This window comes from Aquila chrysaetos, chromosome Z (assembly GCF_900496995.4).
Source record: "Aquila chrysaetos chrysaetos chromosome Z, bAquChr1.4, whole genome shotgun sequence".
NCBI classification, from domain to species: domain Eukaryota; kingdom Metazoa; phylum Chordata; class Aves; order Accipitriformes; family Accipitridae; genus Aquila; species Aquila chrysaetos.
Window position 1 is genome coordinate 42,934,554 of NC_044030.1, and position 22,367 is coordinate 42,956,920.

Consider the following 22,367-nt stretch of genomic DNA (forward strand, 5'->3'; position numbering starts at 1 on the left):
CATGTAATGCAATATCCACATCTGCTATAGTCCAAATACAGCAATCAAATTTGTGGGAAAATACGACATGCCCTAGTGAAAAGCAAAAAAGGGAAAAACGTGGGCTTAAACTGTGACATAACCATTTCAACATTCTTGTGTACTCTGTTTGATTAGGTCTGTCAAGAAATCCAGATGGTCCAGGCCAACAGATGCAAGTCCCAAAGCAAAACACACCCTTCAAATCACAGCACTGATGTTTCCTCAAAATAGTTGGAAAATAAGCACAGGTTACTTGTGTATTCCACCAACCAACTTTTTCTACCTTAAGTTCTGAGTAGATGAAACATGGCCTGACATGTAAAACTTCCTGCCTTATGGTCAACAGCGGAATATGTAGTCATTTGATCTGAATACACACACACACACACACACACACAATTGAATGTACATGTTAAACACACATACATTTAAATTAAATTAAATAGAAATAAAACTATTGCAAACAGTTTTTTTGGGGGGGCAGAGGGTGTTTTTTAAATAGGGTAACCATTCAAGATGCTATAAAAATACAATTAAGGATTTTAATCTCACTGTTTATCAGAAAACAAAAGCAACAATAAGCACATTTATAACAACAGATAACAGCTGAAGAACTCCAAGATTCACATATTTTCCAATACACTGCACAATCACTAATGAAATACTAGATGTGATCAATTTACAGAGTGAAATACACAATGATAATGAATTATAAAACTTTATTGGCCTGCTAATAGTTAAGTTCATTAAGTACATTTTTTGTAAGTATAGATTGTCCCAACTGTTATGGTAGTAGTTAGGAATAAAAACAATGATTGTCTATTATTTACAAGAAATATAAAACAGTTTCAACATGAAGAATTAGAGGGGAAAGAGACAGAAAAGACTCACAGCTTGCTGATGGATTACAGCAAACTATTTTTTTATGATGTGATGTTATGTTATGGTAGAAGGCATTTTTATTCTATCATTTAGAATATTACTTTTTTCAACATGTGAAAAATAGATTTTATTAAAGAATACTTAAGTTCTATACTTTGATAGCAACAGAATTACTCTCTTCCTATTTTTAAGTTGACCCTGAAATCTAAGGCAGACTAAGGAACACAGAGCTCTGAATAGCAGTGGAAGACATTTCAAATGTATTTGCCAAAGACTCTGGTCTCAAGTTTGTGCAGTGGCATGGCTGCCCAGTTCTGCTCTTACACTAGTAAAGCCAGTAATATCAATGAAATAGCTGTCTCAAATAAAAATCTCTGGAAAAAAATCAGGATTTCTCTTCCTGTTTTGTCGACATGCTTGAGGAGTGAGCCCTACACTGCTTACATCAAGGAAAAATCAAAGCCATCACAAGAAGGCCGTGACTTCACCCTCTACTTGCTTAAATATCAGATAGTTCCCTGAAATCTTATACGGTTGTTCCTGTCATTCCAGCTGAGGAACAAAGTTACAGTGAAAATGTGTGTGCAATGAGGGGAGTTTCCTCCAATATTAAGACACAATCTGCTTAGTAACAGTGCTGTGAGTTGGTGCCTCTAGGGACTATGGGGGAATTGCCCTCTTTGAAATGAAAGCAGTTTGGCTCAACATTGTCTGTGACTCTACTCCAGGCCAGGACATGTGCTTATCCACCACACTGAGTCCTTGCAGTTGCAAATATATAGCTAATCATGGAAGGATGCTTTTAAAATTAGAAGGCTATGGCATGTCCATATCAAAACAATACACACTCTAATGTGGGCTTTTTATCTTTTTTTGATGAAAATGTTAACCAGTTAACCTTGAGGTTTTAATTACAAGACAGTAACATATTCTACAAGTTTGATCATACAGTCTACATGCTTGTGGAACTTAACAGCTCTATTTCCAATTAATACATCATTTTCTGTTTTCACAGCAGATTTAATTTGTATGTACAAAAGAAAAACAGAACAAATGGAAGCCAGCTTCAAAAGCTTGGGCATTCACATTCCCATGGAAGTGGGACAATGGAATGGGCTATGAAACATGTGAAATACATAGTACCAATGTTCTCTGTGCTTCCTATAATGCTGTATTTATAGTTCTCAATACCTCCAACCATCCACAAACTCTTGCTGTGGAGATCTGATGACAAAATCTGGCAAAACCTGGGGCTACATTATAATCTGGAATACTCTACACCATAAAGTAATGACAGCAAAGCCTTTCAAAAGGACATTTAAAGACCCTCCACATTTGTACCCTATGGAGAAGAGAGCTTACCACAGCTCATGAAGAAGGATGTTGAGCTCTCTGAAGAACAGAAGAGAAGGAAAGACAGATCAACTGAAAATTTGAAAGAAGAGAAGAAGCCAGACAGAATGATGATGATGATGAGGAGGAGGAGGAGGAGGAGGAGGAGGAGGAGGAGGAGGAGGAGGAGGAGGAGGAGGAGGAAGAGGAGGAAAAGAAAATACTAAAAAACTTCAGGTAAGCTTCTGGGTTTTTCTTTTGCAATGAATACAAACAAAATATTTAGCTGCCCAATCCATGAATAATTTTCAAATTATTGCAAATATTAAATATACAACAGGAAAAGGACAGCTGAATTAAAAAGATGTCAGAAAGGATGCATTTTTTTTATTTGTCTGATAATGGCTTCCAACTTTACAAACCATTTGAAAGTTTTTAACCATTCAAACAACTGCAAAATGCTGGTTCACATGCTGATGATTAATTGTCAACTTATCATGGATGGCCAGGTGAAGGGACTGAGAAACTGGACCTTTGTATGAATGCTGTTGTGTAAAGAGCCAGTAGGAAGTGTACCGGTCATTCCTACATGGCAAACTTCCGTCAGTTTTTTAATCTTTGAAAAACTGTACTTAGGGATTGGCTGCACCCTAGGAAAGAAACAGATTTCTAGTGCTTCTGCCAGCAGTCGAAAAAGAAAGAGCAATTCCTGCAAGAATTGTTTTTTGAAGTAGAATTGTTTCCAACTAGCTGTCCACAGGTTTTCTTGGCACTGTTTGCTGCCCCTAAGGATCTTGCTCCCACTGAAATGAATAGTTTTCTTCAGTGCTGCATGGGAGAGATCCAGCTGGTAGTCAAAGGCAGTGGAAAGGCCAGGGACTGCCTTGCACAGGTTAGGATACCCAGTCACACACATACTGCCATGCAAATGTGTCACAACGGCCTCCATCTGCCCTGGTGGTGAGCTCCCACAACTCCCATCAAAAAAAGACATGGTCCCCAAACACCCTTCTGCAGGAACAGCCTTCACAAGGGCCCCCACCTTGTCTGGCATGGCAGGCAGCTGCAGCAAGCACAACACAGACCCCAGGCTCTGCCTAGGAACAATGCACTTGTTTGCAACATAGACCTCTCCGCTGGTCAAACTTCACCAAATTCAACATGATCAGGTTTACTTAACAGACCAGATGATATGCCTTGCCTCACACCAAAACACCCCCAGCAGTGCTTCCTCTCCAGTTCCCCAACTAATCTGCCCATCAAACTGCTCCACAGCTTATCTCAGTACTTAGCTATGAGTATGTTAAATGTCAATTTAAAGTAAATTCTAGCATAAATAACCCCCTTCTAGTAGAACATTAGAAATATGCATTTATTTTAGTTTCATGTCTGGCACGGTGAACTTAAAAAAAAGCAACTCTGCCTTTAAACATTTTATAGACTTCTTTACTGCTCAGTGAAACAATATAAAAGCTTTTTAATATAAAATCCTAGATGCTCAGCAACTTTTACCATGTTAATGATTCCTGCATGATTCTTACTTTGAGTCTCACTTTATTTTAGAGAGGTCAGGAATTCTTAATTAACTGAGCCCTTTGTAAACCAACATCATTTGGGCAGATCAGAATCTCCACAGTTATAAGCAATGCCATTTACAATCAAGCTGAAAAACAGGAACTAGTGGGTACTATAATCTCCATGTTAAAAGTTTAGCTCCCTTAGCTTTAAGAGGCTCTGTCCACATACTGAAAAGAAAACATTTTAGGAACACATAGTCTTCTTTCATCAAGCATTAAACATCTGCATTGAGACATAATTAGTAACAAATCACGTGCTGTAATCCATAAGGTTCTGTGAATATTTGCATTAAGTAATAGTGCACTGAATGGCTAATATAAAAAGATATAGTACAAAATATGTAAGAAGGATATTCTATTTTTTATATATAAAAATATATGCATTTCAGTGGTGCATAAATCAGTTGTGGTTTATTAAATTTACCTCCATGATTACATAAAATCCAAAATACCATGTTGGTACATGCTAAAATATTGGAAGGTCAAACCTACTTACTCCTATACCATAAAGATGAACTGCAAAGTGCTACAAAATAAATTACAAAAAAAAAATTGTGTAAAAATCCCAAATCAGTAACTGTGCACATTTGTACATATAAATATTATGAATCAGAAAGAACTACCTTATAAAATGAAATGTTTCAAAAATCATCTGCCAAATTCCAACTCTGCAAGTTTGTCTTTTCCCTGCCAAAAGAAAAGGGTTCAGATTCTCACCTCATTTATTCAGCAATAAATTGTGAATACATAACTGAAATATGTTGACTTTGTCTCAGCATAACATAAGACTGGACTCTGGGCTACTGTGTCAAGCTCTGCTCATGATCCAACTTACATTTGATGTAACTCCACTGACTTTAGTTCAAATATTGCTGACCTAAATGATTCTGCATTGATTTAGAATCAGCTCAATGGCATCGGATATTTTTTCAACAGGAGGAGAGATTTTCAAGGGTAAGTGAGATGTCTGAGAAGACAATAATTAAAAGAAAGTTAAAAGAGAATTGGTGAGCAGAAGAGAAAGTTATTATCTCTCTAAAATAAGACCATTTCCACATAGACTTAGGGAGGAAAAAAAGGCAGACATTCCCAATATTGTTTCTGAGGAACAGCAGGACACTTGTTGACATCTAACTTCAAAGAGTGACTATGATGGATATCCTTAACTGCTGCCATCCCTCCTCAAATCACCACGCTATGTGCAGGGCGACAAAGACACCATGATTCCTAGGTCGCCACTAGACTTACAGCTCTGCCCTCTTCTTTAATGTGGGGAGGAGAACACATCTTTGGGACAGATTTTGGAGAAGGGAAGAGAGCACTTCAGCAACTGCAACTCCCCTTCCCTAGCCAGTGGCAAGAGAAAGGAAATATCTCACTACATAGGCCTGGACGAATGCAAATGTGGACATATTTCTTGACTAATAAGGGTATTGCCAAAACTTGAGCACAGCAGGAAGAAAGAACTTGGATGCAAAAGACTGAAGAGAACACAAGAACAAAGTTGAAAGAGTAGGAGACTTAAAAGGCAAAAAGCAAGTAAGTATATGGAGATAGAACAAGAGTCAAGATAGTATTGTAGAAAGAGAGGGATGGTGTATGCTGTAAAAGATCGCAGCAAAAGAAAAGACAAGAATGTTTCAATGAAAGAGTGAAAATGGATGGAATTAAAAAGTGAAAACAATGAAAAGCAATCACAAAAGAAACAAGGCAATATAATCTCTTCTTTTTTTACTCAACGTAATTGTAAGGAATTAAAATCAAACCAAATCTCAGAAATGTAATCAAAATTCATAGAAATGTAAGCATCTATCTCAGTCTTTTGCTGCTACTCTTTGTAGCTAACTCTTGATTAAAAAACCAGAAACTTCATCTTTCTTACAATGATTCCCTAAACTGAAAAGATCAAATGATAAAGTCAGGACTGGATAGGAAAATAGCATGAAAATGAATGTCTAATGTTATGTCTAAATGTAGTCCCTGTTCTTGCAAAATGCTTGTGCCTTCACTTAGCTTTGTTATAGTAAACTCTCCTCAGAAGAGAGTAGGCTCTCCTCTGAAGTATACTGAAGCATACTCTGAAGTATACTTCACAGTTAAATATGAACAGTTAAGTATGCATGTAAGTATATAGTCTGCAGGACCAACAGTATAGTGTTATTATTCTTGCTCTTGGATCAGACTCAGAATTTCAGCCTACTAAAGATTTGTACCCTTACCCAAACTTATGGACTATATTGAATAAGCACAACCTAACTGAATGTGTAAGGGATGGCACTGGTTCAATACCAAAACGCAGTAGCAAACATTATTGCCACCTTTCTGTATACAGCTCATACTCTCCATAATCTTTCTGGTAAAGTCAGTAGAGCCACATACATAAATAAGATTTGTAGGGCCAACTCTGCAATTTACTGCTTTAGGATTTAAGGCGATATTCTGAAAATATACAAGAACTAACTTTAAGAATGTGAGCATTCCCACCAAAATCAATGAGTTTACACATACGCTCAAGTTAAGCATTTGTAGAAGTTTTGCAGAGCCACTTGTGCAATAAAATAAAAGCAACGTTGCAGTTCACCTTTGATAAATACTATTTATAAAAAACAACATCTTTCCAGTTAAGTTCAAACAGAAAAAAAAATTGTCAGAGGAAACAATGTAACGTAATTTCTTCTCAATGTCATTTTGGAAGAGACAGTAAGAACAAGGTAATAGAAAAGAGCATGACAGATTATTTCTGGACTTTCTTGAGTTTTATAGCTGCATCAGGGATTGGCTTCTCTCTGCTGTTGCAAAAACAGCTACCAATTTGAATGTACATCTAGAGTTCTCCGAACACAACCAATGTCTAAATGAGAAGTCCAAGGGAGGTGGCACTTTACTGGGCAAGAACACTGTCCACTCTCTAGTGTGCAGTATGCAACTTCCATAAATAAGCTCAACAGCCCCTCTCTCATCTTTTCCTTATTTCATTTACCCATCCAGTGGGATCTTATGAAATAAAACAAAACCTAAAAGAAACAAAATAAAATATGAGAAATCATGCTTAAAAAAAAAGGTCAAAGAAAAAATAATACAAAGGACCAAACACAAATGAATACTTGACAATCAAACACATAAACTTAAAAGGCATTTAATGCATACATAAAATGTTAAATAAAAACTGTACATGAATTTATGAACCTGACAACATTGGCTCTATCTTCTGGCCAATGATTTTATTCATTAACTAAAAATGTATAAGGTGTGTTACTCATTTGTCCTTAACATATCAAAATATTCATATTGATCTGTAATGCAATAAATCTAGAATTCTCCAACCAGGGACTATACTATGCATGGATCAGAAAAAAACCCAGTCAGGTGTCCTGCCTTGCGCAAAGGCCTATGGTGAACAAGCCTGGGTACGCAATCAAGTTTTCTGTCTTTGGTCTGGTGCACCAACTAAGTGAAGGGAACCCTGCTGTACCACAGAGTTACTGTAAGTACAACATCAGGTTCCTCTGTAACCTTTGTTTCATGCCTTAGATCTGTGCACATCATCCTTTCTGCCTGCTCCAAACAGGGTCCTGCCCTTGATGTCATTAAACGACTTTGTAATGGCAGAAAAAATTGGAGCTGGGAGAAATATTAGTTCATTATCTTAAAATTTATTGTTTCTAAATATCAACAGGAACTTAAAAATCAACAACTAAATATGATGGCATATTAAAACACAAGCAAAAATGCCTGAGTCATGTTCTGTTCTGAGATGGAAGAGAAACCTATCCCCCAAACGTTACCTGACCGTCTTAGGCTAAGAACTTTAAAGGCTATGTTTGGCCCTGTGTGAAATCCAACTATCTGACTCTATAGCATAATTACTTCCTAGAACAGCGTTGTCTTACCCAGTCTGTTGTTATCTGATGCAGTTGAGTTATTATGTACATCACTGTTGACAGTCACCATTACTTGTTCTAATGACATTTGAAAAAAAAACATGTGAGAGTTGTACTATTATCCTGCAAATGTAAACTTCATCAGTAGCTTTTGTTTGGTTGGTTTGGGTTTTTTTTTACCTTGCTTTAGTAAGTTCTCAATGTTTGTAAAGAGTGAAAGCTTATCCATATTCCACAGCACTTTAAACAACAATTCAGAGCCAAATCTTGATTTGCTTTAAATGAATGGGACTTACACTATCAGTTTCAAGAGAAGTTGAATTTGACTGTTAGTAATTAAGTAAAAGTGACTAATTCATTTACATTGCATTTTCTTGCTTGTTCTGACCTTGAGGCACTCTTAGTACTTCTACCCTGAAAGTAGGTAATGGCACATTCAGAAGCTGAACATGCTAGCTTTGAGCCACTGCACATTTTCAAAAGGGTGTGGGCAAAATTCATTTTCTCTGAAACAATTGATAAGGTTGTAAGGCACCAAGAAAAAACAAAGGCACCTGGCTAATTCACAGATAAAAATACAGTATCAGTTGAAGTGAGCATCATTTCAGAACAGCTAGGCCTCTGCACAGGGACTGTTTTAACTGGAGAAGAAGGCTCTAGGGTAGACTGATATTTACAAGATGAGTCTCGTAAGGTTATATCCACATGTAGTGATGAGTATCTTAATAACTTGTAAGGAACACTACATTATTGTTGGAATCTGTTCTCTTACTGAAGCTTACTTACATCATTCGGGTCCTTGCTACTTCTACTGCCTCCTCTCACACACATAAAATATCTTAAATTGAATTAATATATTTTTGCCATACCATGGAATTCTCAATGGGATAATTCAAAACCAAAATCATATAATTGAAAATTCAGTTCATCACGCAGTGTATTAACATCACAGACCTAAAAGCCTACTCTAATGTAAAGAAAAATGCACAGCTGTAAAATACATTGACCTTCATGACTGTATATGTATGTTACAGACTGTCTAACAGAGTTTGAGGAAGACTGAAGATCCATTTCTGCACATGGTACAAAGGTGGCAGGCTTTTCCAGGCCTTTCTGCAGTATTTTTACTGAGTCACTGTAGTTAATCATTATCTCATAAGTAATTTTTTGAAGGATGTTAGGAAGCTACAGGTTAGACAGAAAAAGAGAAGTATCATCAGGGTTTTGGTAGTCTAGAATTGAAAGCTACTGCATGGTTGCTACCTTCCCTTCAGATTTCCTAGGCCTTTCAGACCCTTTCTATGGATTTTTGTTTTCTTAAATCTGTAAGATTGCATACATTCTTGGAGACTAAGTCAAAGGACATATATATGTATTTACATAAAAACACACAACTATACCACACTTTTAACACTAAAGCACATCATTGCAAGTGAAAGCTTTCTGGCCTTTGAGTTTGTTCCTAACCTGATCTGGTACAATCACAGTGAAACCAGAATGTTGTGTTTAAAGTCACTTCTGAATTTTCATTTCAGAAGTTTTTAACTGATGAATGTCTATTAAGTGTACAGCACTATGCAAAGCACAGGTAGACAATAGATCTGCTTATATTCTTAGTTACATCAGCATGCATATTAGTTACTCTAGTAGCCAACACGCATGTCTGAAACAACCAGCATGGAATAAGCCTGAGACCTAGGACCTGAGCAGTCTACAGAAGTAACAAGTCCGCAAGGGAGTCCTGCAAGTCCTATTAAAGGCATGAGAATTAATCACAATAAATACATCTTTCAAAGAAAGAAATGGTTAATAAAAGAGAGTAAAAAAAAAAAAAGAAAGAAAACAAAAAGGTAGAAAGAAAGATTCTATTGACTTTATTCACTGAAACATGAAAAGCAACCAGGTAAAGTACGTAGAAAAGAAAAGGACACAGAAATACAGTATAATTGTGGGGTGGTGGAGGGTGGGGGGAATAGGAAGGCTCTGACAGGACACAGGTGAAATGGAGCAAGGAAAAAGGACTGAAATATAAAGACACAGAAACTGAACAGAAGTGCTTTAACAAATTGGTTCTGGGGAAGGTAGATAAAGCTGCAAACTCATTAAGCAGCAGGCAATGTGGACTTAATTTGTACACTAGATCTCTCACTATTTGGAGTTATTGAGCTAACAGAGGCAAAATATTACGGGCAGTGGGTATTTAGAAGATGACTTCTCATGTCCTAGCTGCCAACCTCTCATCTGGCTTCTCGGAGTTCAAAAGTAGTCAGTTAGGCAGGTTGAGGCAAAGTCTGATTTTGGCTTGAGTTGCTGCTGGGACACTGGATTCTGAGTTTAAGATTAGTTTTAAAAAACCACTGCTGTTATGTAAGCTGCCACTCAGACTTGCGGAGGAAAGTACACTAAAGAATAAAAATAAAAAACTCAAAATAAAAGTGGAAGAGAGAAAAAAAGCTATCCATCTTGCCTGTACAAGGAATGACAGAACTTCATTCATCCTTTAAGGGAACATTATGTATCTGTCTCTCCGAGATGCAAATGTGTCCAAGACAATAAAGAAAATAATGAGTAGTTTAAAAGGTAACCTGCTGATACTTTATTTCCAATATCAGTTCTTCATTCAGAGAGTTTTGAAGTGAGCACTGTGTTCATTATTAGTCTTAAAACAAACATTTTAATGATTTTGCAATACATTATTTTGGGAACATCAAATTTAAGTCTAACTGCTCTCCCCCAAAGAGAATGTGCTACAGAAAGTGTAGTTTGAATTATGTTATTAATATGGATCCAGTTGAGCCAACAGTGAGGATTTTTTTTAATCCTACAATTGGCTTTCTGGAAGTACCACAGCTGGTTATCTCATGAGCCTTGCAGATATGTATCTCAGATACCAGATGATCCATAACTTCCTAAGAGTTTACTGTCATTGGGAGCTGGATAAAATGCCTTTAAGACCAATTGTTTTTAGCTTTTCTATTCATTAGAGAAAAAAGCATAAAAATAAAAGTATAATAGCAAACCCCCATATGTTTATACATACTGAAATCATTCTGAAAGAAGAGGCTTTCCTAAACACGATCCTTTTAATATGTAAAGAAGGCAGGTTTTTTCCTCCTTTAACCAGCACACAACACAGAACTGAGCAGTTAATGGTGTCATAACATCTCATTCATTGCCATATTTGGAACATACTGTTACGGTGATAGTCACATATCCATGGGCTCGATTTCTACCTGTCCCAAACAATCTCGATCACACCCCTTCTCACTGGCTATGTTCCCTACAAGCTTTCACCTAAGTCATTCAGGAAGGAAAATGTTATGACATGGTAATATTCTGAACATTTTTTCACAAAGCGAGATGATAAATTTTAGTTGTCTGAAAACCTTTTTATTCCAACAGGATTTGAAATAATATATTCCAATGAGTTGTACATAAATTGGAGGTCTGCAGTCAAACTTTCTTGGTCATTACAAACCTGACCTAAATTCTTCCAGAGTAAATAAAAGTTTCCTGTAATGATGACTTAACTGAATTCAAAACTAAGTTTCATATACTCACATCCCACCCTCCAAATATGTCTCTACATACGAGTTGCACAAATTTGGGGATCATGTATGTAAACCCAAGCACTCAAGGGAAAGCACAAGCAAAAGAAGTGTTGAGCAATTGAAAGTTTCTATGGTAAGTCTCATTACACTTTCTCTCTTCACCAAGTACATATGGTTTATCCTAAGCAGACCGTTACCTGGGGCCTTGATCCAAACAGATTATTTTGAAACAAAAATCAATTTACATTTTTACTTTTTCCAGCTTGGAGGAAATCAAGCATAACATGACATCTATCTCTGATCTTTTTAAATGAACAGTGATTTATATGGAGAAAGTTCAAACTGCTGAGTGGAAGGGAGGAAAGCAAAGAGAAGATGTAGCTGCATTACCTAAGAAGGTATTCTTATCCAATTTTTCAGTTTCTGATTTCAAGTAGAAAATTAAATGAAACATTTCATTCCTAGTTTTATTTGCTTCTTGGATCCAAGCCACTACTTCAAAGAGCAGTGCTGGTTAATGCTGTAGCAAAATGAAGACAAAATGTCACCTCATTTTTATTGGAAAGCAAGGAGAGGCTTCTGGATAGGTTTCTGGAGAAGACTTATTGCACAAAGAAAAATAATGTCTTGCCTCCCTAAAGCAATGCCTACACAGCAGCAGAAGATAAAGTTGTCTGAAGCAATCCATATTTTTTCTTAGGATTTTGCAGATTTTGTATGCACCAGGCTTAATACTGCCTTGTGTTTCAGAGCACAGTAACATAAATATTTAATACAACTTTTTCTTTATTTCTACACATCACTTTTACCCCATGAGGCACTAAAACAGTATTTTTCATTCATGTCATTAAGAGCCCTAATGACATACGTAAATATTACTTTTCTTACCTAAAGATAAAAGCATTATAGGAGACAAACAAATGAAAACCAAAGACCTGAAAACACACAGACTTGGACACAATCAACTTATTGGAGGCCAGGGATTCCCAGAAAATTCTGGATCTCAGTTCCACATTAGTCTCTCTTTCCAGATTAGATTTTCCAATAACTGAACTTACTTAGTAATTGGAAAAACTAGAACCAGAAGAGATTAAACAGTCTATCCCATGAAGTTGTACATCAAGATAGAGTCTTCACCCTCTTAGGCACTTCAGTTGCTTACAACAACAGGAAGGCAGTACACAATACAATATCATATTAACCTCGGGACTACTTATAGTAACCCAAAACATAGAGTTTTTGCTCTCCTTTACAATTCTCCAAAATACCGCAATACCTTAGAAGGACTTCTTTTCCACTATCACTAGCTTTTCCTCTAATGTTTGAATTTATGCTCCACAGATAAGGATACATAGTTTGTCATTTTATGGATGCTGCCACCTGTATGAGATTTCCAAATGGGCTTAATAAAATCGGAGCCATTAACATTAGTGTTGCAGGCAGCATTCAATCTATTTAATGGTTTGTTTCATTGATCTACAAGTTCATAAAATGGGAAAGGGGGTCAAACAGAATTATATGTACTTCAGTATAGAACCCTATAAAGCTGTTCTCAGTGTGAAATGAGTTAGAACCAAGACATAGTAAAACTTGATTGGTCTACTCAGCATTTTAGAGGCCAAAAATATTCTGGGCTAACAGTCCTCTACATTGCTAAAAAGGATCATTTCATATCTTAATCTGTTTTTCCTTAGTTTGATTTGGAGTTTTTATTTTATTTCCTGGTATGATACATTGGAAGATGCACTTATTTTCCAAGCAGGCAGCAAAAAATGAAACATTTGTGCTCAGCACTCTTAAGAAGAAAATATTGCAGCTTTCTCAAGGAGAGTCATTACCCTCAAGTCTTCCAGCACAATATCCAACAGACATTTCCTTTTACAGTACTGCTGCTGATGCTGTAGATGTTTCACTTGCTATTGATTAGTCAGAGTCAAGGACATTAAAAGCTGAAGCTCAAACCACCAGTGCTCAGAGCTAGTCAGTGCATATATTTTGCATGCTCCTAATTCAGGGACAGGTTAAAGTGAAAAAGAGTGTGAATAAGCAACTGTTCGGACTCTGAAACAGAACCCTGTAGTAACAGCAGCTTCCCATGGAACCACAGAAAACACACATTAATAGAAACCCAGTTCATAGGAAAGGGCATAGCAATTACTATCTGCATACACATTTTAAAATATGGACATCTGCAGGTTATTTTACACCTCATTTACATGAAACACTGTATGCCCAACAGATCAATCAATATATCAAGGAATGCTTTCTCAAAGCTTTCTGCAAGTACTTGAAAAGTCAAAGCTGTTAAGAAGAAAGGCTGTTTACCTTATGACATCCCTAACATTTGTGTTCAATACATACACTCATTGGTATGCATGTAAAATACAGAAATGCTACTACACAGATACACTTTTGACAAGTGTCAGTTTACAGCCACAAGAAAGAAGATCAGAACACATGAAGGACACAGCATAATTATATTTTACCCCTTTGAAAAAGAGAATCACTGTCAACTTCAAAACCATTCTGTCTCTACCTGAATACTGAAGCCAACTCTACCATCACGTTAGCTTGCATAATTCCAAGGATCAATAGATATTCCACATTTTCAATATATGGCCTTTTGACAAGAACTGGCAAGCCAGTTTTTCTATACAAATTAGGGAAATAATGTTGCTCATTCCTGTACAATAAAAGTTATGGAACTGCATCATATATACTGATTTATAATGGAATTATTTTGCTTACTGTTGCCTTACAACAATATTAACTCCTTTGATCATTACAGGCCTCATAGTCATTATGAGCAACTCTCCAGCTTCCTTTCTATGACATTTTACCTTGAGTCTGTGAAGTCTGAATGCTTCTTACAAGATGCATCTCCTAATCACTGAGTACCTCTGGTAAAACAATTCTTTTTTTTTTTTCCTTATTTCATTAATCTCAAGTGCCTTCCTTTACAGTCACTACTATTCAAGCACTTCCATGTGGCAACTAGTGATCTTCCTTAAAAAAACTGATCTGTGTGTGGTCAATGACCAGGATAATGGACTGACAGCAAGCAACCAAGAGCCAAATCCCAGCTAGCTCAGTCACTGTTTTGCTCTGTGAATGCTACTACATCATTTCTGTGCATCTTTTCTTCCTCCATCCTGTGCGGACTTTAAGGTCTCAGGGCCAGAGATCACTGCCCCATTTTGACACAATCTTGGCTCAAGTATTTCATCCTACAAACTCTCTCCTGACAGAAAAATTAAGACATAGGTCCCACAGGGAAAAACCCAAAATACCTCCAAAGCCCTGCTAGTTATCTCTTACCACAAATCCTTCTGTCATAGCACAGGGAAGAGACAATCTTACAGTTGCCTTCCGCTGAACCTTATCTACATCAGTCTTTCTCCACAGCAACACATGAGCTTTGAGGGAAGAGAAAAATGAGGCATGGGGTGTTTCCTCATGAACCTCATGGTCTGGATTTATACTCCTGAAAAGCCATTTCAAAGTCTGGCACATATTTTGTAGGCAGCTTGAAGTATATACATTCAGGTCCTGCACCTCTTCCAAGGCTCCAGGGACCTTCCTCTCCAGATACTGCAGTAAGCTGGAATCACACCAAAGACACTGCTTGGCTGTGAATGTCCCTGTGATTCCTCCCAAACACAGAAGATGGACAATATTTTTAAGGAAGAATACTCCACAACACAGTACTAAATGAAGCAGTTTGAGTCTTCTGAATCACAGCTGCTCAGAGCCAAAGTGAAAATAATGTACACTTACTCCAGTCTGGCCTTGGTTTGCTTCACTCTGTTCTCAGTTTTACATGGGCACAAAATTGATCTCCATTCAAAGGAGCACTCTTCACAGGATACATCAAGGAATGGAGAAGGAAAATGGTGCTGGGGAAAAGGGAAGCTCCCACTCTTTGTATTTATGAATGCTACCTCTTACAGCACCTTTTTGACAGAACAGATCACATACTATATTTAAAAGGCTAACTGCACCTAACTTACAGCCAAAAAGCTCCATCTGAAGACTCAGTGACTTTACGGAAGAAAGTAAACAATTTTACTAAATGATACAGTGTAATTATAAACTTCATTAACATGAAATAAATTAGACGTGAGTCTGTAATGGATACCATGTTTAGTTGCTTATTGCCATAACTGCCAGGGGAGGCTATTAGCAAGTAAGTGAATAAGACTCTTTCTCTTGTTCGAAACTATGTTCCTGCAACTGGAGCTGCTGGGTTTCTCATCCATGTCTGGCACACAGTATGCTATATATGCTGTAAATCCTATTCAAATCCTATTTGTCTGCTAGCACTGATGCACTGGGAACAGAACCTTCCAAGCTGTGTGAACAACAACAGAAACATCCTTTCCTTCTCTGTGCATGTGGAACAAACTCCTGTCCTGTTACCCAGCCAAAGAACATATTACCCAATCATATTACTGTCATATAACTTTGTAGGGACGAAACAGGAAAGGAATGGTGCTATTGCTCAGTTATTTCTGTAAGCATTGCCAAGGTGTGTCTTCTAAATTTCCCTCTTTCTACCGAAAGAATTGGCTCGTACCCATATTAAGGTTAACAAAATGCTTGAAATGCATTTGAAATACAAGATATTTCTTCTGAAAAAAGAGAGACTGACGCTTTACTTGGTGACAAATCCCCCTAAAGGCACTATTTAAGAAATCCAGAGTCCTCAGTCTTCATAGTCAAATCCCTTTGCCTTTTCAATCAATAAATAGCCAAACCAATACACCTCGCTCTTGCTTGGTAGGCAAACAGACTGACTGCCTAACTTTGAACTTCAGAAAGCAAACAGGTCTCAGCTTGCAACATTCACGTCAGGAGTCCTTAGAACCTGGCAGTGCTTTGGCCACGATGCTGCTAGCACTGGCCAAGGTGGTGCTCTCTACTTGTGCTACTGCCACTCCAGAAAAAATCAGCAATAGGGCTTACTCCTGCTTTCTTCTCATGAGATGGGAGTTCCCATCTCATCCCCACCTCCCCAACTTCCTCCAAGAAAATAAACTCACACTTACTTGGAGCAAGGCTGCTGCAAACTAGAGTGTGAATGACTCCACCCTACCAGAGTAATCATGTGAGTTCAGATGTGGAACAGACAGACAACAAGATCCAAACAGTAGACAACAAGACAAAAATTCTTTAGTGTAAATGGGATGTGCAAGAGTAGTTGCTTCCACGCCCGTCTACCAAGCTAAAGACTTCAAAGACAAACAGGCTCAGGGCGCATTTGTGTCAGTAAATAAAAAAAGGCCAGAGCACAGGCTTGAGCAAGGGTCTATCTTCTTTTTTATTCACAATTATTTAATCTGTATTAAATTAAGTAATAATTATGTAATTAATTTTGGCCTAAGAAAATAGCACTCTCCCAGACAATGTCCCAGTAAGGTTCAAAGGAGAGCATCAGTCAGGAACTATTTACCATACACAGTATGTATGGGGCCACCTTATTTGAGGGATGAGGAAGAAGAGAGTTTTAAACATATGGACATGATCTATGCCTTTCCCTAAGGGCCACAGAATGTACCCTAGCCCCATTTGCTTTGATAGCATACTGGTAGCCTCAAACACTGCTGCGCTTTGCCCCAGAACTGAGTGAAATTATATAGTACATGCAAACCACACACTGTGCCTACTCTCCAGGGAGACCACTTAACAGATAATACAGAACTGAGTTATTTCTGATTACCTGAAGTACAATGGAAGAAGTGAGTCAGTTATGTGAAATGCATGCTAGCATTGCAACTGGTTAAATAATTTTCAAAATAATTGTACCAATTTTGTTAACGTAGGACACAAAAGCCTGGTATTTTGCCAGTTCTCGTTATTTAGGCTTGGTGCCATGAATCAATATTGATGGAACAGAAAGCAATTTTTGACATTCTGTCTGAAAAATGTATTAATATGTAATTGAGAACTGTTGTGATTTTACTCGTCTGGACTGGAAAATAAGATGATGATTGAAAGCATGTTAGCAAACTTAAAAACAAAAACAAAAACAAAACAAAAAACCAAAACCCACTCATCTAAAGACACTATTTTAAACATGATATTTGGGACTTTTCCCTAGATATACAGCTGGGTTTGCTTACACCAAGTGCATTCTTACCAATTGCTTCACAATGTATTTGTAATGAGCAAAACAAGAGAGCAAATTACATTCTCACACTGTTACTTAGTCCACCCCAATTTATCAAATATTTCAATAGAATAAAATCTCTTTCAAGCCCTGTTCAAAGCCCTGACATTTACACAAAAATTTCCCAGATTCATAAAGGAACCTAACATGCATCATTAATTATTCACAATTTTGACTGCATATATATATATTTTTTGACCAAAAATGTATGTATACATGTACATATAGATAATAGGATAGATACATCCCAGAAATATAACTGAAAACAAATGTAGTATTTTATAATGACATCTGTTCTACGAATAAATAATTCTGTAAATTGACCAGGTATGTTTAAAAACTATACAGTCTTTGCTCTTTATAGGTTAGGAGTCTGAATAGCTTTATCATCTCACCTTCATTGTCGCAGTCTTGCAATGAAAGCCATATTTGATCTACCAGACCAACTCCTTTTACTTCACCATGAACTGGAATGGAATGCATTACCATTAATGCAATTGTCAAGAGTTTGGTTTGCAATTGCCAGTTCTACTCTTTTTTTATATTTATATTTCTTCAACAATTGCTTTATTTTCATCCTACTCTGCAGGAGAGAAAACATCCATTGTGATACTTCTAGATTGTTCCCAGTTCACATTCTTCACAGTTAATTTCTACCATGAGAAGGGCTGCCACTATTAACTGGTATTTTTTGACTGGACTCTACCAGACATGGCTTGCACATGTGTTTTAGAGCTATAGAAATATGCATGGCTTAAAAATATTTATGAAAAAATTGTAATATCATACTTTATGATAAGCAGTGAGTAGATATTCTTCAGTCACTGGCCAAATTCTTCTTGGTGTATATCCTTGGCCTGCAAAGATGAACTTAAGGTACAGATAGCCCCCACTGAAGTCAAGGGTCAATACTTAGTCATACTGCATGGAGCACTTTTTTGCTCAGGGTTTAAGGTTTTTGTCTGGGGCTTTTGCTGGGGATCATATACAGACAAAAACCAATTAACAGCCAAGTCAGTTACTCACTGCATTAAAGAATCCTCAGAAGACCTAACATCAAAATAGCTTGCTCAACACCTGGACCTACTCCTTACTCCCAGTAAATTAACCTCTAAACCAACTTGCATTGCCTAAAGCTTCTGCAAGTTGCTATCTGTTGTGCCAGAGACACTGGTGTTCCCTCGTCGCTTCCTGTAAGGCAGGAGGTACCAATGTAGCAGAACAACAGGTTTCCACATCTCCTCCTGTTCTAGTCCAAGGTAGTTCAGCATGAGTCATCACAATGAACACAAACAAAAGATTTGCAAATGCAATCCTCTCTGTCCTGAGTTTTCAGATACTAGTGCCAAGTATTCTTTGCAACAAGAAAAAATGAACTTCACATGCAAAGGCAATGGATCTGTGGCCAGCAGACCTGGACATACATTATGAATTCAATGTAGGGACAAACGCCTAAAAATAAGAAACATATAAAAGCAAACCGCAGCCAAATGGCAGGGCTCAACTTAAATCATCTACTTAAATTACACCACTTGAAAATCTGTGTAGCTGCACATTTATATATATGTATATACAAATTCCCTCCAACATATTTCACATGAGTCACTGAACAGCTTTTCCCTTGGAAATTATATTAACATTAAGGTTCTAGTCCCACACAAAAAAGCAATAGAAATAGATTTTCTATTACTAGCATTTTATGAACAGCATAAAATCAATAGAATATATACAAAACTGATTCAAGCCATATTAAATATGATGTCAGTAGAATGAGCAAAGTGAACTGTGGACATTCTTTGACCGATTAGGGATTACAGCCCACAACAAATTTGGATCCATCGTGTTCAACAAGCATGATTAACTGTGTTCATATTCTACAATAAAGCTGACCTCCAGGAGCTTGCTCCTGAAAGTATTATGATAACTCTGAATTCTGCCATGACTTCAGACCTTTACCCTGTCCAGATTTTCCTAAAAAAGCAGGAGAAGAAAGAGATGATGCCCTAAATTTTATTTGTTATTTTTCAGCCAACATAAAAATTATACTGGACCACGTTTTTATCTCCTACAAAGACATCCAGCTCATTCTACTCAAGTTAACAGATCTTAAATAACACTTTTAAACTACAGAAGTTACATTTAAAAAAGCAGACCCTGTTCAGCAATATGATGTCTATGTGAAAACTGAAGTAAGTAAGGATAGGCAGCCTTGCTTGCCTCTTGACAAAGCATCAAACCTGTATTTCAGCAGCCTATTCAGAAAGAAAAATGCTTGGCTGAGAGAATACTCTAACACGATTCCAAACAGAAGATATTAAGACATTCTTCTCTATTTGTGAGTGACTGCTTTTGATATTTCTCAAAACAGGGAAGTTATTTTACAGGGACAAAGGTTTCCACCCCCATTAGAGGAACATTGTTTCCTTTCCTGCAATTAAAATACTGAATTGGGTACTCCCCTTAGGATTTACAATATAACTTCCGGAAGTGGAGTTAGTTATTGAGTATGTAACAAGTTTACTTAGCCTACACTGAAACAATTTCTAAATAAGGGAAAAAAATGCACCCAAAAATTTATCCAAAAAAGTACACAAAAAACCTAATAGTTTTTTTTTCAAATGTAACTTTCATTTGCAGCGCTGGAAAACAAATTGCCAAAACACATTATGAAGTGTCATAGCCCATGCAGTGGAAACATCCTGTCCCTCACAAAGACAGAAACTTGATTTTCTCAAACTCAACTCTGTTTTAGAAATCTTGCAAAACCAAATGTCTGAGATATGCTATACCACTGTTTCACAACTTTTCTGTCCATAATGCAACCACAGGATTACTGAGGATAGGTAGGGAGGGGAAAAGCCCCTTTTGTGACTGACATGAAGACATTCACGAGCACAGCACCCCTGTACTTGGATCAGGGCAGAGCCCTGTCCTGTAATAATCTGGCTTTCTGTCCGAGCCTGACTATGCTAAGAGTTATTGATGACAACCTTGATTAAACTAGTAATTAAATCCTCCAAAACACTGCTATGGCTGGGCAAGGGTTGTGAGAAGGACAGAGACCAAGCAGCAGTTGTGACCTTGAAAGAAAAGTATTGATCAGATTTTGCCTTGTGAAAGGAAGGAGGGGAAACTGAAACCAACCATCCTGAATCATTAATGAGCTCCCACAGCATGCTCCTAACTCCAGCTTTTTACATATCCAAGTGGATCTTTCTTCAAGCTTCCTCAAAACCAGCATATTTACCAACTATTCATGAAAAGAAACTGCAAATTCATTGAAGACAACATGAAGTACCTTTAGGCAACAACTCAAAGGTGTCACTTGTTTTTGTACTTCAGACTATATAATACATAACAACATAGAAGTTATATATATTTTTAAATAAACATATATGTATGTGTGTGTGTTTATACATATTACTGTGAGCAACTAAAAGATGCTGTTGATTGCCTGTGCCATCACCTAGGCTTTCATTAGTATCCACTGATGCAGAATATGTTTTTCCAGTCTTTGGATCTTTTCTAAGATTGAAAGGCCTTTGAGCATACTTTCTATAAGGAATATCCACTTGGCCCTAAAAAAGACTTGTTTGTTTTGGTTTTTTGTTTGTTTGTTTGTTTGTTTTAAAAAAGCCCTTCTTAGAATGGAATGAAATAAAATTATGTGAAAAGTTATAATTTCTGTGGCAGGAAAAATGCAAGTAACTGTTGTTTTGTATTGATTAGCACTAAAGCAATATAGAGACGTAAATGGGGAGCAGAAAGCCTACCATTAGATGAGACATAGGAAGGTGTATGATAATTTTCTCCTTATTTATCTTTCATTTCACTACATCCTCCTTCTTAGTGAGCTTTCCCTCCTCAATACATTCTTCAGTTTTTCTGCTGAAGTCTCCTTTCCTACAAATTGTCTCCAATAGCTTTTCTTTGGGTATGTCCAGGTGCTGTGCTAGTTACCGCAACACAAAGAAAGCCTCCTCCTTCAGTCTTGGCTCACCTAGCAGTCCTACTGCAAATCATTGTCTAACTATTAAAATATTTCAACAGAGAAGTCATAATTTAGGTTACAGAACTGATTTTCTGATTTCAAAATGCCTTTATTAAAAAAATAAACCATGTTAAAAGATTGAAAAATTAAGCTGAGTTTTTCAGCTTAAAAACTGAAAACCCTCCAACAGCCAAATGATCATTGACTGTAGAAATCTCCTCAGAGAGATGATGCTCAACAAAGAAAGGTATACCAACAGGGTGCAAATATGAAAAGATTATTCTCTTTACCATCCACTATAGGAAGACATAAACGCAACAACTTCTGTCAGCACTGCCACACAGCAGTGCATTGCCAGAAGTCTATAGGCTGTATCTGCACAAAGGAGTGCTCAGTGCTGTCAAAGACAGTGAGTTCACATGCGTAGGAAGTTGGCTGTCTTCAAAATATCCATGTGATTAGTTTCCCTTTAATTCCCTATTTAATGACCAATATTTCCACTGTCTAGAGATTAGAAATCTTCCTTAGAAATACCCTCTTTTTCAAGGACAATATGGAACATTGACAAAGGCAAGAATTACTACTGCTTGAATTAAATTCAGGTACCTTCTGTAGTAATAGGATATAAAAACCCACTAGAGTAACAGTGCTGCTTCTATACTCAATATTACTGAATTAATGTCTTAAAATAAAATATTAAGCACTATGTTATACAAAGCGTATAGGTGTTTAAAAATTCACTACTGCAAAATCACACTCAAAAGGAGATTATCCCTCCTGCCCTAAACTCTGAAATATTGTTCTGCTCACCACGGAAATTTACATTTTTTTATGCTACCAAAAAAACATCCAAAAAAGATTAAAAGATCGTAGGTAAGGACCAAGCGAGCTAGGCAATGATAAGGACACTCAAGAAAGAAAGAAAGAAAGAGATGAGCTGTGGGTTACAGTGACAGACTACAT

General features: G+C 37.0%; 1 protein-coding gene across 9 annotated transcripts in view; it reads right to left on the reverse strand.

The window, feature by feature from the left end:
* Positions 1 to 22,367, reverse strand: part of NTRK2 (neurotrophic receptor tyrosine kinase 2) — a 208,383-nt gene that overhangs the window by 108,204 nt on the left and 77,812 nt on the right. For 2 of the 9 annotated variants that reach the window (XM_030004101.1, XM_030004103.2), the window contains exon 12: positions 17,809 to 17,880. The exons of 2 other annotated variants lie outside the window; for them this stretch is intronic. In XM_030004101.1, the coding sequence (XP_029859961.1) occupies positions 17,809 to 17,880 (72 nt within the window). Of the gene's footprint in view, positions 1 to 3,667; positions 6,830 to 7,702; positions 7,772 to 17,808; positions 17,881 to 22,367 lie in introns of those variants that run through there. 5 more of the 9 variants (XM_030004106.1, XM_030004108.1, XM_030004107.1 and 2 more) reach the window with 5 other exon arrangements.